Source organism: Gopherus evgoodei, unplaced genomic scaffold, assembly GCF_007399415.2.
Source record: "Gopherus evgoodei ecotype Sinaloan lineage unplaced genomic scaffold, rGopEvg1_v1.p scaffold_36_arrow_ctg1, whole genome shotgun sequence".
In the NCBI taxonomy this organism is placed as follows: domain Eukaryota; kingdom Metazoa; phylum Chordata; order Testudines; family Testudinidae; genus Gopherus; species Gopherus evgoodei.
In genome coordinates this window covers 2131328-2157500 of record NW_022060038.1, presented here as the reverse complement: position 1 = coordinate 2157500, position 26173 = coordinate 2131328, and the positions used below count along the sequence as shown (strand labels likewise).

The following is a 26173-nucleotide window of genomic DNA, read 5'->3' as shown; positions in this document are numbered from 1 at the left end:
TATCACTTTCCAACTAAAACATTTGGTTTATCCTCCAGGTTTCCTGAATTATTGGACATAGCAAAATCAGGTAAATTTTTCTCCCTGGATCACTGCATAAATGAAAAAGAAGTTCAGTATTGTAGCATCTTTCTTTGTCTTTGGCTATCTGAAAGCATAGCTTTAGTTCGTAAAACTGGCCAAGAACCCTGTTCATGCAAAGCCACCTTGCTTCAGAAAGCTGCATTATCTTCTGGAAGTCTGGAAGTCATGGAAAGGCCTAGTGACAGGATGTATGGGGTTGGGGACTGATGGGTGATGATTAAAGAGATCAGGTGATGGTTAGAGAAAGGGAACTATGCAACAGAAAGAGCAGTGCTTGGTAATGTAGTAATAAGACACTAGGAGTGAAGAACTTTTCAGACTGAGAACTTGTACAATGTTGAGTTCAGCCAAACTGGGACGGAGTACCCTTGATTAACGAGGAGATATCCTTTCCTCCGCTCGTCACAGAGGATTAACGTCAGTGGTCCCAGGTGGTCACCTTCTGCAGATGTATTTGATCACTTTGTCACGAAGCTCTTTGGTTTTGACACCATAAATGATCGGGTTGAGCATGGGGGGGATGAGGAAGAAGAAGTTGGCCAAGATGATGTGAACGTGGGGAGTGATACGCTGACCATACCGGTGTGTCAGAGTGGAGAAAAAGAAGAGAGTAAAAGATGTCATCATCACACAGATGTGGGCTGTGCAGGTGTTGAGAGCTTTCAGGTAAGCTTTCTTGGAGGAGATTTTGAGGACAGCTCTGATGATCAGACCATAGGACAGGGCAACCAGTGTCAGATCTGACCCAATTACTAGAAATGCCATCACTAAGCTGAATGTCCTGTTGACAGTGGTGTCCTCACATGACATCTTTGCCACAGCTATATGCTCGCAGTATGTGTGGGGGATAATGTAGTTGGCACAGAATGGCTGCCTGCTCAGAAGCAGGGGCAGGGGCAGAATGAAGAAAACAGCTCTTATCAAACCCAAAAGCCCTAGCTTTGCTATTCGTGCATTGGTGAGGATGGTGGCGTATCTCAGCGGGTTACATATGGCAACATAGCGATCAAAGGCCATTGTCACGAGGACTGCTGACTGCATAATAGAAACTGCATGAAGGAAGAACATCTGGGTGAGGCAGCCAGCCACAGTAATGCCCTTGAAATTAAACCAAAATATAAACAGTGCCTTTGGCACAACGGATGTAGAGGTGCCAATGTCTGTGAGTGCCAGCATGCAGAGCAGCAGGTACATTGGCTTGTGCAGGGTCTTCTCTTTGCCTACAACAAACAAAAGCATGAAATTTCCAAACAGACCAATAATGTAAAACATAGAGAATGGGATGGAAATCCAGATGTGAGCAGCTTCTAGGCCAGGGATGCCTAATAGGATAAATGTTGAAGGGTCAGATGTGGTGAGGTTGAAAGCTGCCATGAAATGGTCAATGCATCGATCGGGCTCAGAAATGCTCAGTGTACCTGTGAAGGGAGAAAAGCACAAGTAGGGGGTTACACACTTTATAACAAATATTTGATCATTATTAACAATCTACAATGGGTGGTATGACCAATGAGGTGGCAACATTTGCAGATGGCACCATAGTCATAGTCAAGTCCTGAGAAGTCCTCAGAGTCCTCACCCAGCCATGTGAATGACACATGACCTTCAATGTCAACAACTGCAACATGTATGACCATTGGAAGAAAAAGCTTGAACTCCTCAAACACATAACAATGTTATAATTTAACTAAATGAGCTCAAGACATGGACTTGGGTGTCAGGGTGCACAGAGCTATGAAACCCTGCTCACATGGTAATGAGTGACAGAAACTACGCAAAATGTTGAAATCCAGGAGGAGTGGGATGAGAAATCATACAGAAAATGCAATGCCATGAGATCACTCTGACAATGTTTCACCCTTGACTATGCAGTACTGGGCACCCTTCTTGCACAGGATGATGCAGAGCTAGAAGGGTTCAGGGAAGTGCAATTAGAATGATCAATGAGACAGGTTAGAACAGACCTCAGGAGGTCATCTAGTCCAACCTCTTGCACAAAGCAGGACCAATCCCTAGATTTTTACCCCAGTTTCCCCAAATGGCTCCCTCAAGGATTGAACTCACAATGCTAGTTTTAGCAGGCCAATGCTCAAATCACTGAGCTATCCCTCCTCCCCAAGCTTGAAAGGACTGGGATTGTTACCTTACAAAGGACATAGATATGAGAGGATATGAAAAAAGTCTGTAAAATACTGACTGGTAGAAAGTAGAGTGAGAATATGTTCTCCCTCTTTCATAACACAAGATCAAGAGGGCATTCAATTATACCGAAACATGGCAAATTCAAAACAGATAAAAAAGAATGCTATATTCACTTGATGTCTAATTAAACTGAGGAACTTGTTGCCACAAAAGGAAGTTGAGGTCAGGTGCTAAGCAAGAATCAGGAAGGGTTTGGACATATACATGGATAGTGTCACTATCCAGTTACAATAGTTACAGCTTAACAAATATTTTGGAAAGCCTATATGGCCACGTATTTCAGGACACAAGCCAATCTGTAACTGTTGGGAATTCAGGTGACACCCTGATGATAGTCAGGTCATCCTCTTGCATCAACTTTGTACTTTGTACTGCAGAATCAGTGGCTCTCACAGTCAGAGAAAGGACAATGGGCTAAAGGTCTGATCCACGATGCAGTTCCTATATTGGAATGGAACCAAATTTCCCTCATGGAAAAATACATTCTCATGCTAGCATATGACTTTGTACTCAAGAGAATGGTCACTAGGGGCACAAGTGTTGTGGTATTTCGGGCTACAGGCTGGCACCTCTATCACTTCCCTTGTTTCTTTTAGTGAGACATTTTCTTGCAGGCACTCAGCTTTGTCTGAGGCATAAGTTACAGCTGTTAACTGACAAGAGTAAGCAGAGACATAGGTCAGCAGTTCAGCTCCCAACCCTTCTCATGCCTGAATATCAAAGAAGTTTGCAGATCATGCAACATTTGGGGGGTGGTAAATAATGAAGAGAACAATTCACTGATTCAGAGCAATCTGGACTGACTGGAAAACTTGCTCGGAGCAACCAACATGTGTTATAATATGGCCATGTAAATATCTACATCTAGGAACAAAGAATGTGGGTAATGCTCACACAACGGGAGGATATCATGGGAAGTGCAATGATCCTGACCTAGATTTGGGGGCATGAAGGGGTAATTAGCTAAACAGGAACTCCCAGTGTGACCATGTGGCCAAAAGAGCCTGAGATGATTACCGGGGAAATCTGAAGGAGAGGTAGAGAAGATATTTTACCTTTATATTTGGCACTAGTGCAACTGCTGCTGGAATCCTCTGTCCAGTTCTGGTGTCCATAATTAAAGATGGATGTTGAAACAGTGAAGAAGGTTAAGAGGAGAAACACAATAATTAGTAAAAGAGCAGAAAACCTGCCTTATAGTGGTAGACTCAAAGATCTCAATCAGTATAGTTTAACAAAGGTGGTTAGGGAGAGACTTGACAACAGTCTGTAAGTACCTACACAGGGAACCAATATTTATAAATTGGTTTTTCAGGCTAGCATACAGAGGTGTAACAGGATCCAATGGCTAGAAGTTGAAGGTACAGAAATTCTGTCTGGAAATAAGTTTGAGATTCCAGTAACTCTCCTGTCAGTTCATTTTGATTCAAATGAGCTCACCTGTTACAGGCCACAGGGTGACTCCGGTTGAAGTCACAGTAGGCTCATAGCTGGTGTAAATCAGGCCATTAATTTAAGTCCCTACCTGTGGATTTAGGGTGAGAGCCTGGCTGTTTTCAGAGCTTTGGCACTGATCTCAATGGGATATGATTCACCCTGAGTTTTTTTACTTTGGCTACAAGCTGTATAAATCACGGGTTTGGGTCGTGCTACAGAAAGCTTTCTTCTGTAAGGATGCTGAAAGTGTATGAAGGAAACCCCCAGTTTATGTGGCGTTCTGAGACCAGGCATGAAAGATGGGGTTTCCAAAACATGTGGGACATGATTTGGCTCTCAGAGAGGCCAGCATCAGTCTGGAGTGACCCAGTGAAGGTCGAATGTGAGACCTATTCTTGTTGTGAACCCTTTGGTAAAACAAATACATACTACACAGGCTTTGGCTGAACTTCCTAACAAGGCAGTGAAGTCACTGAATTGGAAGAATTGAATGAACCAGAGGAAAAACCACACCGCCCAAAAAAGGAAGCTATTGAGACAGACAGAAGAACACAATAAGAGACAAGGAACTAATCTTAAAAACAAATATTTGTCTAAACTATCTCCAGTGTATATCTACTTTTAATTTTACCAGGTTAATCCCTTGGTGTTTCTAACAATACTAAACAAACAGTTCAAGTCACCGTGTTGGTGAATTCCTGCCCAGATAGTTCTTGACTTGTACCCTGGAACCCTTCCTGAGCCCTCAGCACTAACTTTAGTGCAGGAACAGAGAACTCACCAAAATCCTGCTCAGCAGAGAGAAGAAATCTCTTTATGGTGACAGGAAGGCAGAGCCCTAAAAATCAAGGTATGACTCTCATGTGTCTGAGACTTGCCATACTGGGCAGCGATTTTTATAATTCCCCTATACAGTCCCTGCAGACTCTCAGATTGGCCAAGACTCCTGGACAATTCTCTTGGCTCCGTGAACAACAGGAGGAGCAGAAAATAGACCCTGGAGAACTTCAGCCTGAGAGCCTCCCCTGGGAGTGAAGAAACAATTTCCTGATACCAGGAGCTCAGAATTGTCAGGGTAAACTGTCTTGCTGACTGTTGTTTAGCCTAGCAATTGATGATGAGATTTTTTTCTGTGTATAATGTATAGCCATCTGCACTACCTGTCGGGCAATCTTTGTGCTTTTGCGTTTTTCCTCAATAAGCCATTAACATTGTTTGGCCTTTTTACTGTTATACCCAAAAGTCTGCTTGTGGGTGTTTTCAACCTCAGGACATATTTCAGTGAGATAAACATAGACAAATTTCATAACTTCACATATGATAATAGCACATAAAATCCAAGGTGATATTACTGTCTAGCAGATCAAGACTTTTAGAATGACACCTCAGAAGACATACTTTAAACAAAACATATAATAATTACATGACAGTGGTGAATATTGAGGTGTCAGGGTGGGTAACAGGTGGTCCTCCCTGGTTCACTTTCTACCACTTCCCTGTTCTTGTTCCAAGATCTCCATCCAGGGTTAGGCAGGATGAATGGAGTCTGCTCACCCAAAGCACTTTCCGGTGGCTGCATGTAGCAAGGTCTTTCTTCTCAGGCAGCAACTGCCTCGTCTTGCAGGGACAGCTCAGTTCAAGGGCTCTCCCCTGCTAGAATAGTCCAAACAGCAAATAAAGGGGATCAGTCAAGCCTAGCATTCATATGAGAGATGAATACTTCCCTCTCAACTTGTCCCTACAATAGGCCTTCCCTTCCCATGATATTCTATGATTCTATGATTCCCTGAAGGAGGGACCATTGGGCAGTTACAGAAGATTAGGAATGGAAGAGACCTCATGAGGCCATCTAGTCCAACCTCCTGTTCAAAGCAGGACCAACCCCAACCAAATCATCCCAGCCAGGGCTTAGTCAAGGTGGGCCTTAAAAATCTCTAAGGATGGAGATTCCACCATCTCCCTAGATAATCCATTCCAGTGCTTCACCACCATCTTAGTGAAATAGTTGTTCAGGGGTCTCAGCTCAACTCCCCTGGAGATGCCAGTAGCAGGTCTGCTCTCTTCCCTGGTCTGCCATAAAAGGAGCTGCCCCTTTTTCCTGATAATTTATTTGCTGAAACTTTGATTTCTTTAACCTCATTTTCAAAAGCAGTTACAAGTTCAATGACTTTTGGAAGTAATGCTGCTGCACTGTATATGTCTGTGTCTTTGGATTGTAGCCATTTTGGAACAGCATTTACCGTTTCCAGAATCTTTCTTTGGTGCACAATGAGAAAAACAGAACTAACATTTCTAATTAATTTCTTTAATATTGAAGGCTCGTAAATTTCATTGGCTCTTTTGCTCAGGAGAATTATTTCTGTGGGTGCCTTCATTGTGTCTAAATATTGAATCTGAGAGGAAGGAGTGATTCATACTGGTTGTTGATCAATTGTCTAGTTAATTGCTTAACCAAGCTTTGATTTGTTATGAAATATGTTCAAGAGGCCAAATAAACAATATCTGGTTTACTGCTCTAACCCATAATAAAATAGTAAAGGAAAAAACTTTTACCCGATACCACCCTCTGGGAAGTTATCTTGTGCAATGATGTTACAGTCACCTTACTCAGAAAGTGCACTCCCCAAAGTTACACATTTCAGATTTTTTTCATTTTTATGATATTTCACAAGTCACTAAAATCCAGCCCAAAATCCAGTTTGTCCCCTTCCCTACTGTATGCAGGGCAATGGTCCTGCTGTTGTGGCTTCTGCAGCACCCAGGAGAATTGGCTAGTGAAAGGGTTTGAGTCCCCACTTCCACTCCCTTTACCCAGAGATCTGCCTGACCTCAAGGACTCCCCTTCCACTCTGCTGTGTGGCAGAGTCCTCATAATGGCGACAAGGCAGGGCCCAGGATTCCTGGCAGGATGAACCCCCAGTCTCATCGTGGTCAGTTAGGACAGGTGCTAGGGTGACCCCACTCTTCACACCAAATGCTTCTGTGGCCCATTGATCACTACATTAAGTTCAAGACAAATATAATTTACTGAACGGTAATTGTTAAAAAAAATGAAAACATGAGAAATGTTCAAGAAACAAGGAACCCCACTCTGTGGGCAAGGGGAACACCACGAACAACTGATTCTGGGATGTAAGAAAAGTTCTCAGTTTGTTCTTCACATTTCCCAGGCCTCCAACCCAGGCTGTGGCTGCTCTGTCAGATACCCCAAGTAAGGCACCTGTTCTGGTGGTGGTTACACTCCCTCCAGCTCCAGGTTGCAGTAGTTTTCTCCCCAGCATCTGTTGTTGCATCAGGTATACATAAACCCTTCTGCCTTCTGGGATGCTTCTCTTCCCCTTCTGTTTCTGGCTGCTGCTGCTCTGCCTCCAGCTCTGCTCGAAAAATTGCCAGATTTCTACTGCACTATTAGCCGAAATTTAAAAACTAATCCAAAAATAACTCAATCTATTTCTTGAATAAAATGGCTTTGGTTTTGGTTTTTAATCAACTCGTTGGCCTATATATCAAGAAAGAAATGGAAGATTTCATTAGATATCTAGTACAGATTTTATTTTATTTTTTTTAAAAGCTGCAAGCCCCAGGAGGAGCTAGTGCACATTAGTAACAAGCCTATGAGATGATAATCAAATTCAACATCAAAATCCCAGTACCGGTACTTGTATCCCAATTGAGGGTTGCCAGGTGTTTAAAAAACAACAACAACACAGAATTGCAGTATTAAAAATAACTCAAAAGAAGACCAAAACATATGTAGTGTAAAAACAACAATCACAGTATTATGTTATTTTTTTTCTACTGGCATTCACTGATGGTAGTCAATGCCCATATTTTCAGTTGAATTAGTTTCTTGCTGTTAATTTCTAAAAGGCAACATTTCATCCTCACTATCTTCATTGGGAGCAGAATGCTCCTCCTGCTGCTTATACGTCAGCAGTGACCACTGCCCTCATTTCTTTCTTTGGTGCAAACTGTTCACAACAGATTTTGTGTCATAAGAAGAATGTCTGTTAAAAGTTCCTCTTGCATGTTCTTACACAATTTTGTTTTTTATCAAGTTCATCTGAGAAAATCATTCAACTAGAGCATTGCCAAAAGGTAGCAATGGTAATGAAAGAGCAAACAAGACACATTCACTAAAGATTTTGTTCTCAGCAGAATCTGTGTGTTCAAGAACTTCAAATTGCTCAACTTGGTTTCCCTGAGCATGAGGCCAGTGAATCAAAGGCAAAAATCTACACTGCTGCTCCAACTGTCCAAAGTCTCCACAAACCAATGGCAAAAATGAAATATCAGCCAATCTAGGTCATGTCGAGCTGAGTGCAGTAGAAGGATTTAGTACTGCAAGCCATCCGATCACCTTGACATTTGGTGGCAATCTCTGTTTCATCTGTTTCAAAAACTCCAACATAAAATCTCTACATCTATTTTGACATCTTCATCAATGTGAACTGTTAGTGTCTGTTTTGAGAGTTCCAACTGGAAAACGACTCAATGGTTTTGATTACAGTATAATATAACAGTCCCGTTCTCAAAAATACATGGTTTCACAACTCTCACCAGTAAGCTCTAGAAGAATGTCCTTAATATCTGCAGCAGATTTCCTGTATTATTATTTTCCAACCATAACACTTGGTTTATCCTCCAAGATACCTGAATTACTGAACCTAGCAAAATCAGGTAAATTTTACTCACCGGATCGCTGCACCTATGAAAAAGAAGTTCAGCAGTGTTGATTCTTTCTCAGTCTTTGGCTATGTAAAAGCGCAACTTTAGTTTGTCAAACTGATCAAGAACTCTGTTCACACAGGGATTAATACAAAGCAACCTTGTGCCAGAAAGCTGCAGTATCTTTTGATAGTCTGGAAGTCATGGAAAGGCATATCAGTAGGGTGTCTGGGAGTTGGGGGCTGATGGGTGATGCTGAAAGAGGTCAGGTGATGGCCAGAGAGAGGGAACTCAGCTAAGGAGAGAGCAGAGCTTGGTGATGGAGTGATAAGACATTAGGTGTGAGGAATTTCTCAGACTCTGAACTTCCAGAATGCTGAGTTCAGCCAAAGTAGGAGAGAGCACCCATGATTAACAAGGAGATATCTTCCCTCCCCTAGTCAGGAAGGTTTAAAGTCAGTGGCCCCAGAGATCACATTCTGGAAGTGCATTTAACCACCTTCTCATGAAGTTTTTTGTTTTTGACCCCATAAATAATACGGTTGAGCATCTTGGGGAGGAGGAAATAGAGGTTGGCCAAGATAATATGAATGTGGGGAGCGATGCCCTGACCAAACGTATGTGTCAGAGTGGAAAAGAAGAAGGGAGGATAAGACATCATCATCACACAGATGAGGGCTGTGCAGGTGTTGAAGGCTTTCTCATGGGCTTTCTTGGAGGAGATTCTGAGGACAGCCCTGAGGATCAAACCATAGGACAGGGCAATGAGCATCAGGTCTAACCCTAAAACTACAAATGTTATCAACAAGCTGTACATCCTGTTGACTGTGACTTTCCCACATGATATCTTCACCACAGCCATGTGCTCACAGTACGTATGGGGGATAATGAGGTTGGCACAGAATGGCTGCCTTCTCAGGAGCAGGGGCAGGGGAAGAATGAAGAGAACAGCTCTTATCAAACTCAAGAGCCCTAGCTTAGCTATTCGTGCATTGGTGAGGATGGTGGTATATCTCAGAGGGTTACATATGGCAACATAGCGATCAAAGGCCATTGCCACGAGGATGACTGACTGCATAATAGAAACTGCATGAAGGAAGACCATCTGGGTGAGGCAGCCACCCACAGTAATGCCTTTCAAATTGAACCAAAATACACACAGTTCCTTTGGCACGACAGCGGTAGATGTGGCAATGTCTGTGAGGGCCATCATCCAGAGTAGCAGGTACATCGGCTTGTGCAGGGTCTGCTCTTTGCTTACAACAAACAGAAGCATGAAATTTCCCAACAGGCCAATTGCAAAGAACATAGAGAAAGGGATGGAAATCCAGATGTGGGAAGCTTCTAGCCCAGGAATGCCATTTAGGATTAATGTTGAAGGATCAGAAGGGGTGAGGCTGAAATCTACCATGAGATGGTCGATGAGTGGATCAGGATCCTGTGAAGAGAGAGAAGCACAGCAAGGGGGTTACACACTTTATAACAGTAATAACAAATAGTTATATTTGATAAAAATCAGGGGGTAGCCATGTTAATCTGTATCCACAAAAACAGCAAGGAATCTGGTGGCACTTTAAAGACTAACAGATTAATTTGGGCATAAGCTTTCATGAGTAAAAATCGCACTTCTTCAGATGCGTGGAGTAAAAGTTACAGATGCAGGCACATGAAGAGAAGGGAGAACCAGTATTGACTGGGCCAATTCGATCAGGGTGGATGTAGTTCACTCCCAGTAATTGATGAGGAGGTGTCAGTTCCAGGAGAGGAAAAGCTGCTTCTGTAATGTTGCTTCTGTAATGAGCCAGCCACTCCCAGTCCCTTATCAAGCCCGAATTAATGGTGTTAAATTTGCAAATGAAAGAAATGCAGTTTCTCTTTGAAGTCTGTTTCTGAAGTTTTTTTGTTCAAGTATGGCTACTTTTAAATCTGTTATAGAATGTCCAGGTTGTGACACCCTGGTTGCAGTTCTGTGGCTTGCCAGGGCAGGTCCCTGCAACTTCCATCCTTGCCATACAGCGATACCCCTCACTCAGGTGCCAGACCCCACAGTAACAGCTCACAGAAATATCTCCTCAGAAGAGGTTAAACTTAGTGTCTGCCTGCACTAGGGAAAAGGGGGAGATCAGCCTGAACTGCCTTTCCGGGGGTGAAGGGAACCCAGCAGCAGCTCAGCCTGTGCAGGGAAGGAGAGAAAGACAGACTCAACATTACGGACAGAGGACGTGAAGACAAAAGGAGCCAGAGTGAGTAACTCCTCCTCGAAGCGACACAAAGCTTTAACGTATTGCAGCCTCTTAGAAACCCAGATTCCTCTTCCTGAGGCTGCTTTTCCATGCTGGCAATTGCTGACATTGCCATGAAGGAAACTCCAGTTTATGAGGTGTTCTGAGACCAGGCATGAAAGGTGGGGATTCCAAAACACACGGGCCCTGATTTGGCTCTCAGAGAGGCCAGTGTCAATCTGGAGTGACCCAGCGATGGTCAAATGAGAGACCAGAATCTGGCCAATGTGCTGCCCATTCTGGTTGTGAACCCTCTGGTAGCACAGATACCCACTGCAGAGGTCTTGGCTGCATTTCCTAATAGGTCAGTGAAGTTGCTGAATTGGAGAAAATGAGTGAATCAGAGAAAAATCAGACGACCCAAAAAAAGAAACTACTGAGACAGATAGAGGGACACAGTAAGAGACAATGGATGTTCTTAAAAACAAATATTTGTCTAAACTATTCCCAATATATTTGTAGTTTCAATGTTCTCAGGTAAATCCTTTGATGTCTCTAACAATACTAAACAGTTCACATCACTGTGCTGGTGAATTCCTGCCCAGATGGTTCTCGACTTGCATCTTGGAACCCTCCCTCAGCCCTTAGCACTAACATTAGTGCAGAAACAGGAAACTCACCGTAATCCCACTCAGCAGAGGGAAGAAATCTATTCGACCTGTTGGGCAGCGATCTTTATGATTCCCCTGTACATTCACTGCAGACTCTCAGGTTGGCCAGGACTCCTGGAAAACTCCCTTAGCTCTGTGAGCTGTGGGATGAGCAGTAAATAGACTCAGGAGAACTTCTGTTTGAGAAACTCCCCCGGGACTGGAGAAATGATTTGCTGATACCAGGGGCTCAGATTGTCAGGGCAAACTGAGACTTGCATGCTGTTGTTCAGCCTAGCAATTGACAATTTTTTTTGTTGTTTTTTTCCCAGTGTTTAATGTACTGCCATCCACATTATATGTGGCTATACTGTCACAAGATACCGAACCAAAAACCATTTTCAATTGATCGTAGCAGCGTACTACTGCGTACTGCCCATGCAGTTGTAATATATACTGCATTAGCCTCTGCAAAGTCAATGCCACTCTGTGAAGGACAAATTAAGTGATGCTTAATTAATCAAAGCCATAGGGTGTGGCAAAGGCTTTCTTCTCCCAGGATCCTGACATCAAGGGATTTGCCAATATACCTTTGTAAGGTTTCAAATGGCTATTGTGATGGGGCAAGGTTAGATGGCTACAGTAAAGTACTGAGAAACAGGTATGTTAGCCCCAGGCTAAACAAATCCCTAGGACCCTGGTAAACAAATGGCAGTTGCTCCAGGTTAATCAAGGCACCTGGGACCAGTTAAGAGCTTTCTAGAGGGCAGTAGAGATAGCTACTTTAATTAGAACACCTGTATCCAATCAAGGCAGGCTAATCAGGGCACCTGGGTTTAAAAAGGAGCTCACTCCAGTCAGGCAGGGAGGAGCTATAGGAGAGGAAGTGCATGTGAGGAGCTGGGAGCAAGAGGCACAAGGAGCTGAGAGTGAGAGAGTGTACTGCTGGAGGATTGAAGAGGACAAGTATTATCAGACACCAGGAGAAAGGTCCTGTGATGAGGATAAAGAAGGTGTTTGGAGGAGGCCATGAGGAAGTAGCCCAGGGAGTTGTAGCTGTCATGCAGCTGGTACAGGAGGCACTATAGACAGCTGCAATCCACGGGGCCTTGGCTGGAACCCAGAGTAGAGGGCGGGCCCGGGTTCCCCCCAAACCTCCCAACTCCTGATCAGACACAGGAGGAGTTGACCCACATTGTGGGTTCCACAAGAAGGGAAGATCACTGAGGTGAACAAATCCGCCAATAAGCGCAGGACCCACTAAGGTAGAGGAGGAACTTTTTCACACTATATATCTGGAGGCTTAAATTGTTCTGATATTTCATCTCCTCTCTGCATCCAGTAATCATCAAATTTCAACATTGTGTTGATCTTTCAAAAATTGATGCAGAAAAGGGGTTGTGCTATCCTGTGTCAGAATTAGTACAATGGGACTTCTCCACTCACTGTGGTGTATTACTTTGTTATACCCTGCTCGGGGGAGAACACAGTGGTAAAGGAATCAAACAACTGCTACATTTGGATTGCTATCAGGTTATTTCTTTATTTTGAGTTTGTTGGATTTTCTGTGCTGAGCACATGTAACTTCCCCCTTGTACTGTAAATTTTCGAGCTGAATCCCAAGGAAGCAACTCTCTGTACTTCAATTTTTTTTTGTAATTGTGCTATAACACCTAGCAACCAAGCAATGTTTTACCAGATCTGTTTTCTCTTTGTTTAATAAAAATCACTCCTTTAAGAACATGATCTGAGGTGGAGGTTCTGTGTGCACGTGTCTAATATTGCTAAACCAAATGACTGAGAGGAAATAAAGTTCCATATTTCTCAGTAGGTCTCAAGAGCACTTTTTTTTTCAAGATCTCACAGGAAGGAATTCCCAAATGTGACTTCCTGGGTTCTCAAGGAGGTTTTTTGCATTTTGGGTGGTGGCAGCAATAACAGTCCAAGGCCAGGGAATCTGTAACCTTGGGGAGTTTTAATGCAAGTCAGAGGTGGCAAGTGCTTTTAAGGTCTTTTGCAGACCCCCACCTTCTGTACTCAAAGTGTCCAAGTGAGGAAACAGCCTTGATAGGGACAAAACGGGGAAACAGAAAGTAGCATGTGAGTGAAAGGTTTAAGCTCGGGAGCAGGATGGGGACTGTCAGGGTTCCTTTCCTTGTCCTTGGACAGTATTGCTGCCACCACCAAGTGATTTACACAAAAATTGAGAAAAAGGGTCACTTGGAGTCCATAGTTCCCCAAAATATTGCCCCAGGTCCCTTCACCACCTTTCCTGGGGAGGCTTGAAAATAATGTGAGTACCAACCAGACTCTTTGTCTGTAGGACTCTGAAAATCAATCAGGTTCATAAAGAACAAGAAAAAGAATCACATCCGCAAAATCAGGATGGAAGGTAATTTTACAGGGTAATAAAAAGATTTAAAACACAGAGGATTTCCCTCTAGGCTCAGCTTCAAAGTTACAAAAAACAGGAATAAAATTCCCTCTTGGCCTAGGGAAAACTCACTAGCTAAAACAAAAGATAATCTAACACATTTCCTTGCCCTTACTTACAATATTTGTAAGCTTAGATGCTCATTTTAGGTATGTTTTCAGGAGATGGTTTTTTCCTGCCTGGTCCCTCTCTCTCCATCCAGAGAGGGAACAACAAAGAGAGAGCGCGCGCGCACACACACAGAGAGAGATTTAAAAATATCTTCTTTCCTTGTTGGTGCCAACTAGGTTATTTGAGCTTCTTAATCCCTTATAGGTAAGGATTCAGTACAGCTGCTCAGGAGGGATTTTATGCTACCCTAAGCTGTATATTTATGACTGCTAGATCAATCCGTCTATACTAAAAAAGTGTTCAAGGAGTCAGTGAAACTGGCCAGAGGAACACTGCCCAGGTGTATAAGACAGCTAAGGAACAGAAACAGACACACTCCCCCTCCCTTTTTTCAGGGAAACTTCCTGTGGAATGTCATCCTCCTGGGTTGATTAATGGCTGTTTTGGCCAGTGCTAGGGAGAGTCTGATGAGGTCTTGTGACTTCATGGTGTTACCCTGCTGGTAAGAGTGGGGTTCTGCATCAAGGGGCTTTGATTTAGAGACTAGGAGACCCTATCCAGAAAACACACACCATTTACTGAGTGATACTTAAGCATACATACACAACAGTAAAAACGTGCTCTGTATGGGTTACCGAAATCGTAGCTCTTTTCTTGAGATCCTGCCACACGCCCCTCAGTGACACAACCAGACAAAACACAGCTCACCTAGGTCCCTTCACCTCCAAATGCAGGACCCACAGTTACTTCTCACAGTCCTCTGGGACTCTTCCATGTGACTTCTCTGATGTCTAGACCAGAGGCGACATTTGGAGGTGGGGAGGGCGGACTCCTGTCAACTCCCCATTTTATACAGGACATTTGTCACTGGCCAGAAGTTTTGGAAGTCTTAAAGAAAATGAAGTTTCTAGCCCTCATTGCTGTGGAGGAAGCTTCAAAATATGACCGCAGAGCACTCTCAAAGCTTAAAAAGCAGATGGCGAATAAAAAGATCACCAAATCTATTATTTTTACATAATCTCATGAACTTTGGTGAGCCTGATTCCTGATTTTTAAATCTCTGGTTTGGCAATACCATGAAAGTGATGGGAAAGTGTCAATTTCACTTCTGGTTAAAGTCAGTTTCTAGTTTGCTAGTTGTAGTGGGGTAACAGTATAAATTCACGGGGCTTTGCCCTAGCAGGATGTCTCCAAAAGTTAGATGATTTACTCCAAGCTTGGTGAACAGCAAAAAAAGTGGCAGAAAGCAACCTAGATTTTTCTACAATTGTTTCAATTGTTGTATTCAAGAGTTAGTAATAAATTTGGAAGATACATTAAAATAGGATCAGAGGGGTAGCCGGGTTAGTCTGGATCTGTAAAAGCAGCAAGGAGTCCTGTGGCACCTTATAGACCAACAGATGTATTGAAGCATGAGCTTTTGTGAGTGAATACTCCCTTCATTGGATGACACCATTAGCTCAGGATTAAACAAAGACTGTGAATGGCTAGCCAACTACAAAAGCAGTTTCTCCTCCCTTGGTTTTTACCCCTCAACTGCTAGAACAGGGCCTCATCCTCCCTGGTTGAACTAACCTCGTTATCTCTAGCCTAATTCTTGCTTGCATATATATGCCTGCCCCTGGAAATTTCCACTACATGCATCCGACGAAGTGGGTATTCACCCATGAAAGCTCATGCTCCTATACGTCTGTTAGTCTGTAAGGTACCACAGGACTCTTTGCTGCTATTAAAATAGGAATATACAATAAAGTTTGAATATACATTAAAATAGGGAGTTTGTCTGGGTATCCACCAAGGGAGTTCCTCAGTCTCACTGAGGTGGGGAATGTGTCCCCTCAGAAACTGACCTGCCCTGGGTCATTGCCCAGCACAGGGGTCAGCAGGCCTTTGATGATCCATTAGGATCTCTTATGTCTCCTCAAAGTGTTCACACTCTTTCACAGTTCCTGAGTAGGGCGTGCATGTGGACATCACAATGAGGCTGTTGCTCAGGGCTGGATGTGACCCAACTAACTGAGGCCTGCTGGCTCAGCAGACACTTAGTCCCAGGGGGCCTTGTGGTATCTGGCCATGGCCACATTGATGTGGGTGCCTGATGCAGAGGGGATGGGATGCCATTGGCCACCGCCAACCCTGACTTTCCACCCCATTCTGGCTGGGTGCTGATGTGACTGAGGGGGCATGTCATAAACAGATAGCTAAGGGTTAATGTTCTTTTACCTGGAAAGGAGTAACCTGAAACACCTGACCAGAGGATCAATCAGGAAACAAGACTTTTTCAAATCTGGGTGGAGGGAAGTTTGTGTGTGAGTCCTTTGTTCTTGTGTTCTGCCTGTCTCTCTCTCGGCTATGAGAGGATTTCTATCTCCTGTTTTCTAATCTTCTGTTTCCCAGTTGTAAGTACAAAAAATAAGATAGTGATTCATAGGTTTGTTTTTTTGTATTTACATGTGTGTAGTTGCTGGAATGTGTTAAATTGTATTCTTTGTGGATAAGGCTGTTTATTCATATTTCTTTTAAGCAATTGACCCTGTATTTGTCACCTTAATACAGAGAGACCATTTTTATGTACTTTTTATTTCTTTTTATATAAAGCTTTCTTTTTAAGACCTGTTGGAGTTTTTCTTTGGGGGGGAACTCCAGGGAATTGAGTCTGTACTCACCAGGGAATTGGTGGGAGGAAGGAGTCAGGGGGGAAAATCTCTGTGTGTTAGATTTACTAGCCTGACTTTGCATACCCTCTGGGTGAAGAGGGAAGTGCTTGTGTTTTCCAGGACTGGAAATAGAGAGGGTGGAATCCCTCTGTTTAGATTCACGGAGCTTGCTTCTGTGTATCTCTCCAGGAACCCAGGGAGGGAACACCTGGAGGGGAGAAGGGAAGGGAAATGGTTTATTCCCCTTTGTTGTGAGACTCAAGGAATTTGGGTCTTGGGGTCCCCAGGGAAGGTTTTTGGGGGGACCAGAGTGCCCCAAAACACTCTAATTTTTTGGGTGGTGGCAGCTTTACCAGGTCCAAGCGGTAACTAAGCTTGTAGGTTTTCATGCTAACCCCCATATTTTGGACGCTAAGGTCCAAATCTGGGAATAGGTTATGACAGGGCGTAACAAAGCTTTTTTTTTAACAATACATTGGTGTATACATGGAGTAGCAAATGAAAATTTTCATTAGATACCTAGTACAAATTAGAATTTTATTATTAAAAAAAAAAGCTACAAGGCATAACAAGAGTTTGTCCACCTTAGGAACAAAGCTATGAGAGGAAAATCAAATTCAATCCCCCCTACTGGTTTTAGTAGCCTGATTGAGGAATGGTAAATGTTTCAAACAGAAACACAGAGTGACAGTGATAAAATAACCCAAAAGAAAACCAAAATGGATGTAGTACAAAAACAATAGTAAAATTAATATGGTAGTTATTCTAATGGCATTCAATAATGGTAGTCAATCTCCATATGTTGTGTGGAATTGCCATGTTACTGAAATGCAACATTTCATCCTCACTGTCTTTGTTGGAAGTAGAATGCTTCTGGTGCTGGTCCTACATCAGCAGAGACCAGTGCAATCGTTTCTTTTCTTGGTGCAAACTGCTCACAAGAGAACTTGTGTCGTTGCATATACACCCTAACATGAAGAACGTTTTCTAAAAGTTCCTCTTGCATCTTATTGTGCAGTTTTGTTTTTATTAAGTTCATCTGAGAAATAGTCTTTGAACTGCAGTGTTGCAAAAACGTAGGGACAGCGACGAAAGAGCGAACAAGCCAAGTTCACTAAAATCTTTGTCCCCAGCGACATCCATGTGTCTGACAACTTTAACCCAAAACTGCTCAACTTGGTTGTCCTGAGTATGAGGCCAGTGAATCATCGGCAAAACTCTCCACTTCAGCTCCAATTGTCCAAGATGTTCACAATCCAATGGCAAATATGAGATATTAACCAATCTAGCTCGTGCCGGGCTGTGTGCAGCGGAAGAACTTGGTGATGGAAGTGATTCAGCCACCTGGATGTTTGGTGATAATCTCTGTTTCACCCGTTTCACAAACTCCAACATGAAATTTTGACACCTACTCTTGATAGCTTCAACAATGGGAATGGTTAGGGTGTGTTTTGAAAGGTCCGGCTGAAAGAAAGTCTAAAATTGGCCTTGCAAAGTGGTAAGTAACGTGAATCAAAGTTGAGATCATAGTTTAACACATCAGTCCAGTTCTTAAAAACACACAGTTTCACATCTCTAACCAACAACCTCTAGCCTCAATTCCTGCAGCAACTTTACTATCTTTGCACTTTCCTACTGAAGCATTTGGTTTATTCTCCAGGATTACAGAAGAATGAAAAGTGGAAAAATCAGGTAAATTTTGTTCATTGGATCGCTGTTCAGCACTGTAGTTTCTTTCTTCATCTTTAACTATGCAAAAGTGTAGCTTCAGTTTGTCAAACTGACTAAGAACCCTGTTCACACAGGAACTAATGGAAACCCACCTTCTGTCAGAAAAGTGCAGTATTTTCTGGTGGTCTAGTAGTCACAAAAAGGCCGAGTGATAGGATGTTTGGGATTCAGGGTATTAGAGGGCTTATTCGTTCACCCTCTTACTTCCCTGGTCCTTCTCGCATGAACAGAGAGCAGCAATACCCAAAGTCCAAAAGTGCAATCAAGCATAATTTCAGTTTCCTTCCTTAGTGTCCCCCTTTCCAGCTCTGACACCGCAGAGCCTTGCCTTTGTCCCTGTTCCTGTTCCCATCCCCTGTTCCCATTTCCTCCTTTAGCAAAACATGATCCCAATTCCCCCATCCCCAGTCCCTGTTCCCATTCCCTCCCTCACTTCCTGAATGATTTCAAATTATATAGCAAAACCTGAGTTTTGCTTAGCTATTCCTTAATCAATCATTTTACTGAAATTTAACTTACCAATCCTAACATATTGTAACATGGTTATTTAACCAATTATATCCCACCACCTTAACTGGTTTACACTCAACAAAATTAATTATACAGTAGACAGAAAATTACAGAACCAGACAGAGACTATGCAAATAAATATACAAAACAATACAGAAGTGAGGATTTCACAACTACATCTATACAGATATAAAGGTTCTCCAGCTGTGTCTATTGATAAGTGAGTTCTTGCCAGACAGGATGCTATCAAACTAAGTTTCCTTTTACATCTTCTAGGCTTTTCCCTTTCTCTGGAGGTGATGGAATATCAGGACAGGATTGTATTCCTAACAGCCCAATAGCACCTTATTTCAATGTGACTAGTTTGGAATGTGAGGATGTGACCATACACTTCCCAGCTTATGGCTGCCTAACTACATCTTAGCTGAAGGCCTTAGCCTGTCACAGTAAGAGAAGGCCATTCCACAGACAGTGATCTTTGATTCTTCTTTTTATACCTCTGTAACTAGTTAAGTGATAAGAATACACCTGAATTGTTAAAGTGTAGGCCTTTGCAGACAGGCCTGAATATCTGTATCCTAACACAGGGGTGATGGGTGACACTGAAAGAGATCAGGTGATGGTCAGAGAGAGGGAACTCTGCAGGAGAGAGCAGTGCTTCATGATGGAGTGATAAGACATTAGGTGTGAGAAGCTTCTCAAAATCTGAACTTCCACAATGCTGAGCTCAGTGAAAATGGGACAGAGCCCTCTTCATTACTGAGGAGAATTTCTTTCCCCCTCTTTTCACACAGCCTTAAGTCGTGCTCCATGGCTATCACCGTCTGCAGACGTATTTGCCCACTTTATCACGAAGCTCTTTGGTTTTGACTCCATAAATGATAGGGTTGAGCATGGGGGGGACAAGAAGAAAGAAGTTAGTGAAGGTGATATGCACATGGGAAGCAATTCCCTGACCAAATCTCTGTGTAAGGTAGGCGAAGAGGCAGGCTATAGAAGACAACAGCATCGCACAGATGTGGGATGTGCAGGTGTTCAGGGCTTTCTGATGGACTTTCTTGGAGGATATTCTGAGGGCAGCCCTGATGATCAGACTGTAGGACAGGGCAATGAGTGTCAGGTCTAACCCAATGACCACAAATGCTACCACCAACCCATACATCCTGTTGACTGTGAAGTCCCCACATGACATCTTTGCCACAGCCATATGCTCTCAATATGTGTGAAGGATAATGCGGTTGGCACAGAATGGCAGCCTGTACACAAGTAGGAGCATTGGCAGAATAAAGAGAACAGTTCGTATCAAACCCACAAGCCCTAACTTAGCTATTCATACGTTGGTGAGAATTGTGGCGTATCTCTGAGGGTTATATATGCCAACGTAGCGATCAAAAGCTTTTATCACGAGGACACCTGAGTACATACCTGAAACCGCATGAAGGAAGAACATCTGGGTGAGGCAACCACTCACAGTAATGCCTTTCAAATTGAACCAAAATATACACAGTGCCTTTGGCATGACGGAGGTAGATATGTCGATGTATGAGAGTGCCAGCATGCAGAGCAGCAGATACATTGGCTTGTGCAGGGTCTGCTCTTTGCCTGCAACAAACAGAACCATGAAATTTCCCAACGGGCCAATAATGTAGAACATAGAGAAAGGGATGGAAATCCAGAGATGTGCCTCTTCTAGGCCAGGGATTCCCATTAGGATAAATGTTGAAGGGTCATAGGTGGTGAAGTTGAAAGTTTCCATGAGGTAGTTGATGCTTCGATCGAGCTCAGAAATGTTCAAGGTGCCCGTGAAGGGAAAGAAGCAAAGCAAAGGGGTTTACACAGATTATCAGAAATAGCAATTTTAGAGCTACTAACAATCTAGAAAGGGGGGTGAGCAGTGAGGTGGGAACATTTACAGATGCCACCAGATTATTTAGATCATACTCAAATCCAGAGAAGCCCTCAGAAGAAGCTAACCAAGCCAGGTGAATGGGTGGCATAATGACAGATAAACTTGGATGTTAATAACTGGAGTGAATTGGAGGAGAAAATGTGTATTCCTCAAACATCTTAGGAGGTTCTAATTTAACTATATGAATTCAGTATAGGTATCTGAGCATCAGGGTACACAGCTTTGGGAAGTCCTACACACAGTGCAAACACAGAGGACACAAAGGAAATATTGGGATCCAGGAGGAGTGGGATGAGGAATCATACAGAAAATACAATGAGATCAGTAAGTCAATGTTTCACCCTCATCTGGACTCCTCTGTGCAGTACCGGGCACCCTTCTCACACAGGGTACTGCAGAATGAGAGGGGTTCATGGAAGGCCAACGAGAATGATCAGTTGCCTGGGGAAACTCTCATAGAGAGAGAGATTGGTGAGACTGTGATTGTTACCTTACAAAGGAGATGAATAAGAGGGGACATGAGAAAATTTTTTAAATTACTGACTGATAGAGAGGTTTCAGAGGGTTGACTGCTAAAGCGTAGATCAAGAATGTGTTCTGCCTGTCTGATAACACAAGATCAAGAGGACATTCAATTAAACTGAAGAGTGGCAAATTCAAAACAGTTAAAAAAAGAATTCTTTCCTCACTTGATGCCTAATTAAACTGCAAAACCCATTGCCACAAAAGGTAGCTGAGACCATGAGCTAAACAAGAATCAGGAAATGTTTGGATATTTATATGGATAGTGAGACTAAGTAGTTACCATAGTTACAGCAAAAAAATATTTTGGAAAGCCCATAGGACAGTATTTCCCAAACTTGGGATGCTGCTTGTGCAGGAAGAGACCCTGGTGGGCCGGGCTGGTTTGTTTATCTGCCGCGTCCGCAGGTCCGGGCAATCATGGCTCCCAGCGGCCGCAGTTCCTTTCTCCAGGCCAATGGGCACTGCTGCAAGCAGCACGGGCCAAGGGATGTACTGGCCTCTGCTTCCTGAAGCTCCCATTGGCCTGGAGCAGCGAACTGCAGCCAGTGGGAGCCGCGATCAGCCAGACCTGTGGACGGAGCAGGTGAACAAACCAGCCTGGCCTACCAGGGGCTTTCCCTACAAAGAGGTGTCCCAAGTTTGGGAAACACTGTCATACGCCAATTTGTTTCAGGGCACAAGCCAGTCTCTAGCTGTTGGGCATTATGGGGATACTCTCATTATGGTCAGCTCATCCCCTCATGTACCATGTATCATGATGCAATTCCTATATTGGAAAGGAGCCAAGTTTCCCTCATGGAAACAGACATAATCCTGCTGGGCTATGACTTTGTGCTCATCAGAAGGGGCATGAAGAGCACAAGGGTTTTGCTATTTAAGGCTACAGGCCTGGACCTCTGTCACTTCCTCTTTTTCTTTTGATGAGACACTTTCTTGCAGGCATCCAGCTTTGCCTGAGAGATAACGATACTGCCCTCAATCATAGGAAGTGCCATGACTCTGAACAAGATTTGGAGGTGTGAAGCGATAATTAACTAACCAATGAGACTCCCACTTTTACCATTTGGCCAATATAGCTTATGCAATCCTGGGATGCTAACTGGGGGAATCTTAAGTAGGAGCAGAGAGGTTATTTTACCTCTGTATTTGGTGCTAGTGCACCTGCTACTGGAATCCTGTATCCATTTTTGCTATCCACAATTCAAGAAGGGTGGAGAGACGAGCCACCAGAATAAGTAAAGAATTAAAACCTGCCTTATAGTATGAAGGGGAGACTTGGTCACAGTCTCTCAGTACCTACATGGGGAACAAATATTCAATGTGAGCTCTTCAGTCTAGCAAAGGAAGGTCTAACAAAATCCAATGGCTGGAAGCTGAAGTTAGCCACATTCTGACTGGAAATGAGGTAACACTTATCAAATGCTGAGAGTAATTAACCAAAGGTAACATTTTAAAACCAAGATTGGATGTCTCTCTCCAATAATGGGTCTCAGCATTTCCAGACTACTGGATCCCTTCTAGGAATCTCATTTGTTTTGCACACCTCAAGTTTCACGTCACTTAAAAACAACTCACTTACAAAATCAGACATAAAAATACCCCAGAGACACAGCACACTATTACTGAAAAATTATTCTAATTTTTACCATGTACTTTTAAAGTAAATAAATTGGAATATAAATATTTTACTTACATTTTGGTGTATAGTATATAAAGCAGTATAAACAAGTCTGTATGAAATTTTTATTTGTACTGACTTCTCTACTACTTTTCAGCCTGTTGTAAAATTATGCAACTATCTAGAGGGGTTGACATACCCCCTGGAAAGCCTCTCTGCACTCCTAGGGGTACCTGTACCCTGGGAGAGAACCGCTGCTCTAAAAGACCTTCTCTAGTTCAAACCCAAATTATTTCCAGGCAAGTCCCTGGCCTGTGCTATGTGGGAACTCAGATTACATGATCACAATGGTCCCTTCAGGTTTTGGAATCTACAAACATGTTCTCAGGACGCAGCTGGAGGCATTTTGCCTGCATGCTCAAGTCTGAGCTTACTGAAGGCTTTTTTTCTATTCATGACCATGGTAAATTTTGCCCTATGTGGAGAAATTCTCATGTGATTGAGGCGCCTTGGAAAGTATAACCTTAGTCCATAAAATCTCTGTACTGAGGAATGAATGTACAAGCATCGCTGTAAATGGCTAACGGAGCTTGCTTAGAAATGGTCCCAGAGCATCCTGGGTTTAGCATCTAGGTCCCAGTGGCCCACTGTTTCAGGCATCTGCCAGTGGCTCCTGCACATGGCAGCTGTATTTATCTCGGCCCTCACATGTCCCAGAGTTTCCATCTCTCAGGATATAATGTGAAAACTTCTCGGCTTGCTAGTTGTTCCTGTGTAGCAGTCCCTCGAGCTTCATGCCACATCTATGAGTGCAATAAGAAAAGCAGCACAGGTGCGTGGTATTTGCCACTCGTTTGTGAGCATCTCACTGGTGAGACACAGTCACTGATTACTCCCCAGCCAAGGAAGCAGGTGTGATGGGAGGCACCTCACCCCCTGCAGAGGAAGAGTTGTGGTGGGCCTAGAGCAGCTCGGAGGTTGTGGGAGTCAGGGATGATGGGGACCATGAAGCAGAGACCAGCGCCCAGCATGCTGTTGGAATCAGGGCACCCTGGGATTGGGAAGGAGAGTAGGGACAGGAGGTCAGAGTATAATAGGAGATTGAACCATCAGAGAAGAAAAGATGATGGTTCTTTTCACCAGTGAGATGCCTGAAGTTATGTAGCAACAACAATGGAAACAAAACTGTGTAAAGGTTGTGACACCCAGGCTGTAGCTTTGTGGCTTGTGAGGGAAGAGAGACCCTGAGACCCACCCACATGCATTCAAGGCCAAGAAAGGTCTCGGTGCTGGCCTTGGACCAGCAATCACAAAGGAAAATTCAGTTTCAACAGTGCTGGCTGCCTGACCATGAAAATGTAGCTCCTCACCCCCACAACACTCAGCGTTTGCTCACCTGTCCATGTACTCCCTGCTCCCAGTGCCCACACGAACCAGAGCTTTCTGCCTCCCCATGGACATACACTCCCCTTCCCCACATGAAGCAGTACTGTCCGCCTGGCCATGTAACCTCTGCCTGCCCCACAGCCCACCCCACTCCCACAACCCCCAGCATTTGCTCACCTATACAGGAACGCCCTCTGACTACCCCACAACCCCAATTACTTCCTGCCTGTCTGTGTACACCCTGCTTCCATCCCCCTTTTGCTTGCCTATCTGTGTACAGCCCCTGCCTGCCCCACAACCCCCAGTGCTCCCCACCTGCCCTTGTACACCCCCCCACCTATCCCACAACACTGAACGCTCCCTGCCTGTCCATTTATGTCCCCCATCCCCACAACTCACACTACTGCCACACAGTGATACCACTAACCCAGGACAAACACCAGGTGCTAGACCCCACAGCGACAGCTCACAGAAACACCTCATCAGGCTCGGTTAAACTCACCATCTGCCTGCACGGGCAAAAGTGGAAGATCTGTCTGAACTGCCTGCTCAGGGGTGAAGGGAACCCCAACAGCAGGGGCTCAGCCTGTGAAGGGAAAGAGAGAGAGACTGACCCGGTGAGAGGGAGAGAGGACATGGAGATTAAAAAGAACCAGCACTTATAACTCTTCCTCAAAAGACCCAAAGCTTTATTGTATTGCAGCCTGTTCGAAACACAGACACTCATTCCTGAGGCTGTTTTTCCATCTTGGCAATTGCTGACATTACCAGGAGGCTGTAGAGGGGGTGCTCACAGCAGCAGGGATGGTCCATATGGGGGACAGTGTCAGAGACAATCTGCTACAGTATGGTCCACATTACATTATTGTCCGAGACACCCCTCTGCCCCAGGAGGCCTTAACACACCTTGCTGCTCTGTGCATTAGGCAGGATGTTGGTTCCCTATTTCGACTATTTTCAGGACCCCATGCCACAGAGATCTAGATACAGCATGTCCCCCCGCACATCCTCCCCACCACGACCACACACTGTGCGTTCTGGGACCTTCACCTGGTTTCCTTAAGCCAGAAACTTGCTTTTATTTTCATGATTCTCATCCTATTCAGAAACGAAGATGCTAGGGCACATAAAGAGAAGACCCCTCTCCCTACACACAAAATCATTACCCTGATTGTTCTGAACCTATAAGTCTGTGAGTGTGAGATTTCAGCAAGACTCTTGTTAGTTGTTATTTTTGGTCCAAATGAACTCACCCATCCTTAAAGGCCACAGGAGGACTCCAGTTGAAATCACTGGCGGCTTGTGGCTGGAGTAAGTCAGGCAATTTATTTAGGTTCCCATGTGGACTGAGAGTGGCTGTGTTGGGAGAGTGCCATAGATCTCAGTGGGGTCTTACTCCTTACCTGAGGAGGTTGTGAAGGCTGGGACTATAACAATGTTTCAAAGGGAACTGGATAAATTCATGGTGGCTAAGTCCATAAATGGCTATTAGCCAGGAAGGGTAAAGAATGGTGTCCCTAGCCTCTGTTCATCAGAGGATGGAGATGGATGGCTGGAGAGAGATCACTTGATCATTGCCTGTTAGATTCACTCCCTCTGGGGCACCTGGCATTGGCCATTGTTGGTAGACAGATACTGGGCTAGATGGACCTTTGGTCTGACCTAGTACAGCCGTTCTTATGTTCTTATGTTCTTAAGACACCTGCTCTGGCAGTGGTACGGGCCCTCAGGCTCTAGGTGGCAGGACCCTTCTCCCCAGCATCTGCCCTCCCATCAGATTCATGTCCCCGCTTCTGAGTCCAGTGTTCAAAACCTTCCTGCAGAGCATCATCTCCCACTGCTGGGGCCTCTGCATGTGGCTTCCTCACCTTGCTCATCACAACTGGCTGCCGTGTTACTTGTGCCATGGCTGGCATCCACTGTCCTGGCTCTGGCCCCACAACTCCCTGCTCTAGTTTTACTCTGACTCCCATGCTGACCCAACTCCTGACTCTCGTCTGCTACCACTCCCCACCTCTGCCTTCTTCTT

The 26173-nt window shown here is 44.1% G+C and overlaps 2 protein-coding genes across 2 annotated transcripts; both read right to left on the bottom strand.

Annotated features, from left to right (window-relative positions):
- Positions 1-519: 519 nt before the first annotated feature.
- LOC115642005 (putative olfactory receptor 52P1) lies at positions 520-1458 on the bottom strand. Its single transcript, XM_030545332.1, has one exon. The coding sequence runs from the start codon at positions 1456-1458 to the stop codon at positions 520-522; it is 939 nt and encodes a 312-aa protein (XP_030401192.1).
- Positions 1459-8863: 7405 nt separating this feature from the next.
- Positions 8864-26051, bottom strand: LOC115641918 (olfactory receptor 52N4-like). Its single transcript, XM_030545273.1, has 3 exons — positions 26013-26051; positions 24647-24730; positions 8864-9829 (listed from the first exon to the last, which is right to left on the bottom strand). Exons 1-3 carry the CDS (start codon positions 26049-26051, stop codon positions 8864-8866), a joined length of 1089 nt encoding a protein of 362 aa, XP_030401133.1.
- Between the last annotated feature and the right edge of the window lie 122 nt (positions 26052-26173).